This window comes from Typopeltis vanoorti, chromosome 11 (genome assembly GCF_054136105.1).
Source record: "Typopeltis vanoorti isolate ZY-2024b chromosome 11, IOZ_Tvanoo_1.0, whole genome shotgun sequence".
In the NCBI taxonomy this organism is placed as follows: domain Eukaryota; kingdom Metazoa; phylum Arthropoda; class Arachnida; order Uropygi; family Thelyphonidae; genus Typopeltis; species Typopeltis vanoorti.
Window position 1 is genome coordinate 94,204,735 of NC_143559.1, and position 10,266 is coordinate 94,215,000.

General features: G+C 31.6%; 1 protein-coding gene across 1 annotated transcript in view; it reads right to left on the reverse strand.

The window, feature by feature from the left end:
- Positions 1 to 1,381: 1,381 nt before the first annotated feature.
- Positions 1,382 to 10,266, reverse strand: part of LOC150101858 (uncharacterized) — a 148,091-nt gene continuing 139,206 nt past the window's right edge. The window contains exons 12-14 of the mRNA XM_090400373.1: positions 9,860 to 9,946; positions 8,370 to 8,453; positions 1,382 to 5,396 (exon numbers count right to left, since the gene is read on the reverse strand). Of these exons, the coding sequence (XP_090256499.1) occupies positions 4,606 to 5,396; positions 8,370 to 8,453; positions 9,860 to 9,946 (962 nt within the window). The 3' untranslated portion in view covers positions 1,382 to 4,605. The remainder of the gene's footprint in view (positions 5,397 to 8,369; positions 8,454 to 9,859; positions 9,947 to 10,266) is intronic.

Here is a 10,266-nt window from a genome sequence, read left to right on the forward strand (position 1 = left end):
CTTTTAGAACATTATTGGGGTTATGATAATGGATTTTATTTTTAAGTAATTTGAATTATACTAAACTGTATAATTGTGACGATAATAAACAATATTTTTTAATGTTTAATTTTTTTTAAATTTTTACCATAATTTTGATATTTTATCCAAACACGTATACACTGTACTTGCAGTGTGTATGTATATTTTGAAAGTTGCAGCACCCCACGATTTCAAGCCACGAGCCGCCACTATATACGACAATAATGTAAATGTTTGTAAAATAAAAAATAGCGTTCATAAGTTACACAAAAACTATTTTTACAGAACGTATTAGTAAAAAAAAAAGGCAAAATAAGCCTAAAATATCAAAATTTATTTTCTGTAGGTGTTGATCGTGCAGAATTCTCATCTAGTAATACGTAAATTAGGAATTCTGACTACCTATGAGGTAAAATGGTTGTCGGTATAATTTCCATTTCCGTGTATATCCGCTTTAGGAACATTTCTTCGAAAATAAATTTGTCAATTAGTAATTTCTGCCAACTATGTTTAGCTCCGTCAATTTATGAATTGGGATTTAGGTTCTAATCATTTTTATACCATTTGTTTTCAATTTTGTCAACATCATATTTAGGTTCATACATTTTATACATATCCATCCTCGGCGAAAATAAAGGAAAAGTCACTAGAAAGCAAGGAGGAAATAAAAAAAAAAAACTTAAGTAATTAAAACTGTTCTAATTTAAAAAATAGTTGTCTACTTAATGAAATTTAATGATCAAATAAGTAACACCTTTTTAGTGCATTTTTCTTTCACAGTTTTTCGCTTGCTTTAAAAAATATAACAACAATGTACTAGCCGTCAATCATAGCTGAATAGATATGACGTAAACGCACTGTACGTAATGCATCGTTCTGCGATCCAGTTCACCTTTATGTCTTCAACAATATATTAACTCTTCCCTGTTTTGCTGCGAACACAGATGGACGTATAAAAAGTAATGCTGTTATGGCCTGTAAATGCTGGGTTTGAACATTTCCTTTCACTCACTGCGTCTGAAATACATCAGCTGTTTTAGACGCAAAAACACTTTTTTTTCCCTTCCTGTCTTTGCCGCTAGGTAACAATCAGAGGAGGACATCCTCCACAGCTGTGACTAATTCCCTCCTTTCTTCTGTTCCCTGTCCAAAATGCCACTACGAAATAGACTTCACCAAACATTGTACACTCGTAGTGAAGATGACAGCTCCCGCAGATGAGCTAAGCATACAAAATCTTTGTCAAATAAAATCATAATTTTTATTAGAAAGAAATTAATAACGAACTCAATTTAATTATATTAACACAAGTGAGTATGCAAGTAGAATTTTGTGAAAAAAAATCTAAACACTATTTTATTTCAAAAATGAGTTTTTATTGAAAGAAATTAGCCATAAGTTACAACGTACAAAAGATTAGTCATATGTAAATGAAATTCACATGTTTTTCTTGTTTCCATGACTACATACAAACAAACGTAATGCTATGTAACAAATATCTGAGACGTTTACAAAGATGTGAATAAGTTACAGGCACGAACACATACATATATACACACACTCACCAAAAAGGTCTCTATAATGAGGAGTCATCGACATTGAAAGGCACTACAGAAAGATATGTGAGTTCCGTTACCATGACAACTCTCTGGGAATAAATTGTGTTGTAATTTGATGCAATTGCTTATTAAAAATATCATCTTTTCCGTTAAAATGTGCACATCACGTGCTTTGAAATGTGTCTCAATTTGCAATGTGCCCCATGATGTTGATCTAATATCTTGTTCAATTTCAGATCATTTAAGATAAAGTTAAAACTCATTTGATCAACCAAAGTTTTTTTTTTTTTTCAGTTTTAAAACTGTCATTGTTTCATGGTTATTTCTTCTTCGTTTAGTGAATAAATTTCATGGAAATTGGTCCACGTAAAAAGCGTACGAAATTAAAGGACGCTGCTTCATCACCTGAATATGTGTATAGGCTATTTAAAAAGTATTCAAATCTGTTACTGTTATTCCTACGCCATATTCACGGTTTACGAAAGTCACCATCAGAATTGGTTTCACCAGATTTTTAAATTTCATCATAATAGACTAATTGAAATAAAAGTAAAAACGAAAAATTAAAAATAATTTTGTAAAGTATAACATACTACTATATTAATATAAGCCATTTTAATATTTAATTTAATCCATATTTTATTTGTAATATCGGAATTCACCTCTTCATATAAAAAATAACATTTCTCTTAAAATCAAAATTACTTCGATGAATTATTTTTGGATATTAAAAAAGCGAAGGGGTGGATATCAATTCTATGTCAATTAATATACTGTATTTCAAGCAACATATTTTATGACCTATTCAATTTAAACAGTAATTTATTTCAAAGAAGTTGTATACAGTGCTCTATTGCAATAGTGTATATTTTAACTGATAAATTAATAAAGTTAGAAGTTTTAGAATACTTCTAGTAATAAAAGATTAAAGAAATTAAACAAATATTTTTTTTGCAAAAGCACCATAATATGGCTTAGAGAGAGAAAGAGGGAGAGTCAAAGTACTCTACAATTGTACTTCAAGTGACAAGTAGTTGTTCTCAAACTTACCTCAAATACCCCCACTCTTAAGCTAAGTGAGTCAACAAAATGCACTCAAGTACTAGCCTAGTATCAACTTTCAAAAGTATTTCAAGTTATTAGGTACTAGCTCTCCAAGTACTTGTACGCTACTTTCTGGTACTATTGTCTAAACGAAGGATGACAAGTGCTCTATATGTTTGTCAAAAGCAATGGAAAATCGATTATAAACGAGTACGGAGCACATACAAAGTGAAAGAAAGTAAAATATAAATGCTGCGAGAAAAAATAGTATTGGAGAATCTGTTGATAGATAATAAGAGAGTAATAAAGTGCACGCTTTAGCCAAGATCGATGGGCTAAAGCGATAAAAAAAACTTTTTTATTTTTAAACAAAAGCTTGCATGTTTTGACAGTTCTTGATATGAATACATGCATAAATATAATTTAATGATGTTTTGATAAATTTGCATTTTAAATAAAAAAAAAAAATAGAAAACTAAAACTAACCAGCATGTTTTTATAAAATAAAAGATTATATGTTCTTGAAGAAAATTTTCTATTTAATGAAATTTTTATGATTCAATTAATAAATTTGATATTTAAATTTAATTAATTAATAATTCGCAATTACCAGTGAATGATAATAAAATGCCCTAACAAGAAAAATTACATTTGTAACAAATAATATGCTCTCTTTCTCTATCGGATTAGATGCTTATTCACCATTATTTGAAGACAGAATGAAAAGAAAGAATATTTGGGTGATTTGAAAATAGTTACCGATTATCTCATCACTTTGTGAGAAGGGGAAAAAAGTAGTTAAACAATTTATGGAGGAACTGTCGCAAAAAATATATATAAATCAGTGTATTTCATTATTCATTAAATTGGCAAAGTTTTTTTTTATCAAGTTGTAAAGAAGTTATTTACTACAAATGTCTCTTATAGTCCTTGTAAGGACTGGCTTAAAGGAACGGAGCAAGATGATTTTCATTTTCCCCGTTATCTGTAGAGGACAGTGTAGGGATAAGGTGTTATTGAACTATTAAAGCTCTGATCATGGCAGAAGGGTCAGAGCAATAGCCGAGCCTCAGTTAGAACTTCATTGGCATCCATTACCCTCCAAAGGTATTAATCAACAAACACAAATGTCGCTTTTATTAAAGCTCTGATCATGGCAAGAAGGTAACAGCAATATCCGATCCGATCCGAGCCTCAGTTAGAACTTCTTTGGCTACAGCATTGCAATCGTTTCGAAAAATTAATATAAATGCAATTACAAATTTTCTGAATGGTGTACTTTTATTTAGTGTCAAAATATCTTCAATAAAAGATGCAGATGACTGTTTAATATTTCTTATGCTTGAAAAATTATAATATCCGCTTTCTTTTTAAATGATATGATTCTTTTAGAACTGTAGATGGCGGCATTCTGTTCATTTTCCGATCGCCATCAAACCTCCTTGCACTCTAAAAGTATGGGAAATATAAATATATTGTTAAGGACGATATTCCTGTTTATTATATATTTAGCTTTACATCAATTTAACTCCTAAAATGCGAGCTATTTTTATCGTAGACGATTGGTCCATGCAAACATGTGCTAGTCAAAAGTTACTTCAACTGGCAATTTAATGTTGCATTAGTATGGATAAGCAAGAACTTACCTTATATGTATTATTTTCAATAAAATATTAAACTTCTTTCATAAATACTACCACTAAGTTTCGTAATAAAAGAACTTTTTTTTCAAGCAAAGAGAACTCTTTGCGTGGAATAAATATACCCAAACTATACAAATTCTTTTAAGTCCATTAATACGATTTTCACTGTGGTAGTCTGGAGATTACTTTTTTTATGAAATTAAATATTTTCTATTCGATATGTATCATAGATCTGTACGGTGGTTAACGAAGAAATTTACCTCCAGACGAATACTGAAAATATTAATATCTAGAAGGCAAAAGTTGATTTGGTGGGATACGTAATTTCTTTCGTTCTCTTAGCGGAGGCCATCTATGTCCGATTGACCAATGTCGATTGTACCCCAGAGAACAGGATATATTAATTGATTCCCTCTATCCCAAGTATAAATAAATCTATGCTTAGGATTGTAAGCTATCATGGTGTTGTTTTTAAAAGGGTTTGAAAAATCAATATTTACATCGAGTGGTTTGTCCTGGTATAGATCGAATGCGAAAACTATTTGTGTGGTTGCTACAGTAACACTGTTTACCCCGTACAAAACTCCACATGCTATAAACATGTCTCCAACATTATGGTGGATGACGGTAATGTTCCATATGTACTCCGTTGCGAGGCTATAAGGATGCAGCTTCCTTACCATAGTGTTATTGGACATGGTGCTCGAGTAAATGACCCATAGGCCGTTTTCATCTGCACACAGATCCATGTAACTATATTTGGTGGAGTACAAGTATTGATCACCTTTGAACGCTGCGTCTGATATGTGTTCAGCTTTTGTAAGGTTGTTGGCAATGTCAAAGCGTACAACTTCGTTGGTGCGTTCTTGGTGGAAATAAAAACTCCCGTTGTAAATCATGTGACCGTTTCCGGTGAAGTGATAATGAAGGTCGTGTCTGAAGGCGGATTGGTTCTTTCGGAAATCGTCCTTGTTGGCAAACTCGTATAAATGACTAGTGTCTGAGCTCAGGGTAGCGTAATATTTCTTTTCGTTTTCTGCACTGGGTAACGCATCCTGCATCCACGTGCCAATTTCTTCTTTTGTGTAGCGTTGGAAAACAGGCTTCCCAATTTGTTCTATCAAGCAGTCTGAAATAAATCACATAAACGTTTATGATTATATAGTTTATAACATATGAACATAAATATTATATTAATAGTAATATATTGTGTTAAAACATTATTTTGCTAAACACAAAAATACCGCAGAAATTAATTCATGCAACATAATAAATGGCTAGAGCCTACATTATTTACGTAACATAAATATCTATAATTAAACATCTGTAAACAAAAATAAGTAATATAGCATAAACAATAACTGAATATCTTCGTTATTAACACAGTAATAGAAATATGAATTGTTCCATACGGAATTCAAAAATAAAGGAGATCGAGTCAGAATATCAACTGTTTACAGATCTCCCAGTAAAAGTTGGAGTATTAATCAGTTTTAAGGACTGGTTTATTTAAATTACAGATATTCAAATAATTCATATCTGGTATTTTAATGTGATTCAACAAACTTAGCTAAATCCGGAGAGAACTCCAATAGGCAAATTTGTCCAAACAATGGAATATGGCTTCCGAAAGATTATTAGGAACTACAGGGAAGGGGGTTAATAAAATATTGATTACACACACAATAATAGATCTTCACTGGTTAAAAAATACGATAGAGGTATAGCTGACTAATTAATTCTTAGTTAGGGCTAAAAGAACCAGCCAAAACTAGTTATTTGAAATGGGACAGTAAATGATTTTCGAGTTGACAAAACAACCTTGCACAATATAAGCAAATACTTTATATTCAAAGACACTGATCAAAAAGTGAAATAAAAAATGAAAAATAATCACACACGCACAACAAATAAATAAAACAGGGATAACATGAGATATCATAGACCCAGTAACAAAAATAGATAAAAATCTAGAATCAACTCTAAAGTAGCAATAATAATAGTGAAATACGTTCTGTGTAATCTAATAATTGAGTTCTTACAGATATTTTGCATCGCAGTCAACCAATATTCTGATTTCAGGAAAAGGTTACATGTCGTAAACCTTTACAATGTAGGGCTTCCTACAAACATCATTGTGATACCGAATAACTAAACCAAAACTCACACAATAGTCAGTCATGAACCGAAGCCACCATTCAAGATAGTAAATCATAAAATACTGCTTAAAAAGCTCTGCAAGGTCGGAATAATGATTAAACTCTGTCTCTGGTTGCGAGACCACTTTTTTTAGGTGAGTTCTTAATTTTATTCCTTTATGTATGTTATTTTATTTTTAAATAAGCTGATAAACTCTGTACCAGAAACCGCAAATACAGAAGAATCTTTTCAAGCCAATTCAGGCCTCCAATAAGCGGTTCCAATTACAAAACAGAAACCTCATGAAAGTAAATGTTGCGTTGTGAAATGACAAACGCAGCAACTACAGGAGTCACTAAAGATCATGTCATATTTAATCGAGAGAGAGAGAGAGAGAGAGAGAGAGAGAGAGAGAGAGAGAGAGAGAGAGAGAGAGAGAGAGAGAAAGATTGGAAAGGAATAATGAACAAATCCAAACATTACTACAACTAAGATGCACATTTGTTTGGAAAACATAAACCTTTCAATAATAAAATAAAACAAAATATACATTTTTTTGCGAATATCTCACATGAACAGTGAGGAATCTTTATCTGGTCTCTTTCGATTAAAGGTGAGTTAGCCGGTCTCATACGGAGGTAGAGGGATTTTTTCCTCCTGGAAATAATTCGAGTTTTTCATCCCCAGAACAATCAAACCGGCCAGTGAAAACACACACACACACACACACACACACACGGAGATTTACAGTCATATATACATACTTAATCCCTCATTAGGAGGGCTCAATCAATCCTATGCGAAGGATGCTGAACCCCATACGAATAAATAAAGTTGTATATGTGGGCTAATGTTATATAATCTGGGACTCCTGTTCTAGAAACCAAATATACCACTTTTCAAGCATTTCAAGTCCTCTACCAACAAGGAAAGCGATTTCACACACTAAGCAATGAAAATTATATACGGTCTGAATCATTTATCGCACTAAGGATCTCATAAAGAACACAATGATGTTGTGCCAGTCCATTTCATGATCTTTAATATCGTATTTGTGGTGACGGGTCCCTCGTCTAAGTAATTGGATTGGACATCAACAATTCTCTACTAGTTAGAAATCAGTTTGGATTTCTCACTATTGTACGGCGCACAATCCGAATTAAGGACCTATATCTTAGATCTTAGAACTTAGAACGATTTCAGATGGAACCCACAAATCATTAAGATTAACATTAACATTAACGTTAAAAGTTTATTTTTCACTTGGTTTAGTGAAATTAACGTTAAGATTAACAAATTTAACGAAAAGAATAGTTAAGATTAACATTAACGTTGAAAGTTTATTTTTCACATTTAGACTATAATAAATTTATTTTAATCCTTTATCCAAGTGTGAGCAAACAAAGTTTGCGCCTGAAAGTATCTTCAGGACTGGGATAAGGTAGTACAACATCGGGAAACTCGTTGCAAAGGTGGAGCAAGTTAACATCACTCCTATCTCAGCATCTCCCATAATGCAAAACACATATCCTTGCGGATATGTATAATGCATTAATGCAACAATTGCGGTTATGCATTAAGGGAAGGATGGGAGATACTGAGATAGGATTGATGTTAGCTTGCTCCACCTTTGCAACGAGTTTCCCGGTGTTGTACTATCTTCCTCCAGTCCTGAAGATACTTTCAGGCGCAGACTTTGTTTGCTCGCACTTGAATAAAGGATTAAACTAAATTTATTATTAACATTAACATTAACATTTGACTTATTTAACACATAAAATATGTATTTAAATTAAGCTCGATATTATTGGGTGTATTTCACAATACGCAAATATATTCTATGAATTTACTTTAATTAGGCTATTATTTATGAAATAATAATTTAGAAAATAGTATTTATTATTTACGCTTTATTACTAAATTAATATTTCATTAAGAAATGTTAAATAAAAAAAAAACTTACTGTTTGTCCTCGGCAAAGGTGGAGCTAGTTGTGTGGTGTTCCGAACAGGTACGCTAATCACATGAGAAATATCTGGTTTACCCACTATAAAAAACAAATATGTCAATATCGTTCTACAAAAAGAGCATGCTTCTATTTTCATAATACAAATTTATTTTATATTTTTATATATGTATAGTTAATAAATCAATTATAAGTTTTATAACTTACCTACCGCTGTTACAATATTTCAATGGGAAAGTACTCCTGTTATGAAAATAAGCTATTTGCATTCATCATCTCATTACTAATCAAAGTAATTATCAACGACATTAAAAAAAGTCAAATAATTCTGGCAGAGAGCGTCAATAATAACACAGATGAGTGGTAATTTGGCGAACCATTTCTCTATCTGAATTCATGCTTGACCAATTGGAAACACAGCCAGAAAACATGCTAGGTTATTTAATATTTATCATGAAAACGGTTACAATTCTTTCTCCACACTGGCGAGAGTTGAAAGGGGCACACAGATAAATAAATAGTTTTTTACTTCATGTATTATTATTCCGTGCCTCTACCAATGTACGTGTTGCCTGCCACATGACCTCAAAATCATGTTATAGGAATATTACAAAATTATCGCACAGTGCTCTGCTCACAAACCAGGAAGGCAGCTTTAATTCTAAAACCATGTCACGAAATGGTAGATTGTTATAACTGTCTTTCACTATCACATGAATGACCAAAAAATGATCTCTGCGTGATTTCTGCTAAATAGCACGTTATCATAAGAATGAAACTCTTTTGACAGACTGAATACTGCCAACATCGTAAAATGAACTCCACCTTAATTTTGATTGAGTGCGCTCTCCGGTCTTACACTGTTTTACGTGGCAGGATCCCATTTATTAGGAGTAAATGCTCGTGGAACAGACCTAGCAGCTTGTATTCTTTAGCAGTGTATTTTTCCCTTTTTAGATAAAGGCAATACATGGTTATATAGATAACATTTCATTAAATATCTGTCTCCGGCATCAAGCAATTTAATTGTCTAACATCATTTGACTCTTTTAAATTTATGGATTAATTATAAATTCATTTAAATTTTAATAGATTTTTCAATTATTCCTTAAAATTTATAAAATAAGTAATTTTGTTAAGACACTTATTTCTAATTAGTTGATTCTTATTCCTTCTAACATCTATGTCATTTTTTATTTTTCTAAATTTAATTCTTAAAGTATATAGCAAACGTAAACGTTTAAATAATATATTTTATTGAATAAGCTGTTTAAATGATAAAAAAGATTATCGTATTTTCAAATAAATGGGAAAAACTAAAGGAATAAGAGAGAATGGATGTTAAACATAATAAACCTAGCAAAATCACAAATGCAAATGTGATAAAAGTATTTTAAAATATATTTAACCAACGAAATAAGTATTGCTTAATCCTCACAAACCAATCAAAAGAGCTATTCGTATTTATTCTAGCATTTAATACCTACCTTGTCCTGTTGGCACACATATTGGAGGTGTATCGCATTTCGGACAAGGATCACAAACAGTCGTTTCTACTATTCGCGGAGGAGGTACTAGAAAAGATAATGACAACGAAATCAGTGTAAAAATATTATTCCCTTGAAAATCTGAAATTATTTGGTAGTTATCGTTATACAAAGTCACCATGGTACACATACTGTATATAACATCAAATGCTTGATTGGTGTTAGATTATGTCTATCAAGTCTACCAGGAGTGTGTAATATGGGTTAATTACGGTTTGAAGTTAAAGATTCCAATAGAAAAAAACAAACAAACCAAAATTTCATTTTTAATTTCAAAAATTTCAATCATTTTGAGATTGATTAACCCATATTTAGTTGAAAGGCTCGTGCATACTACAATGAGAAGC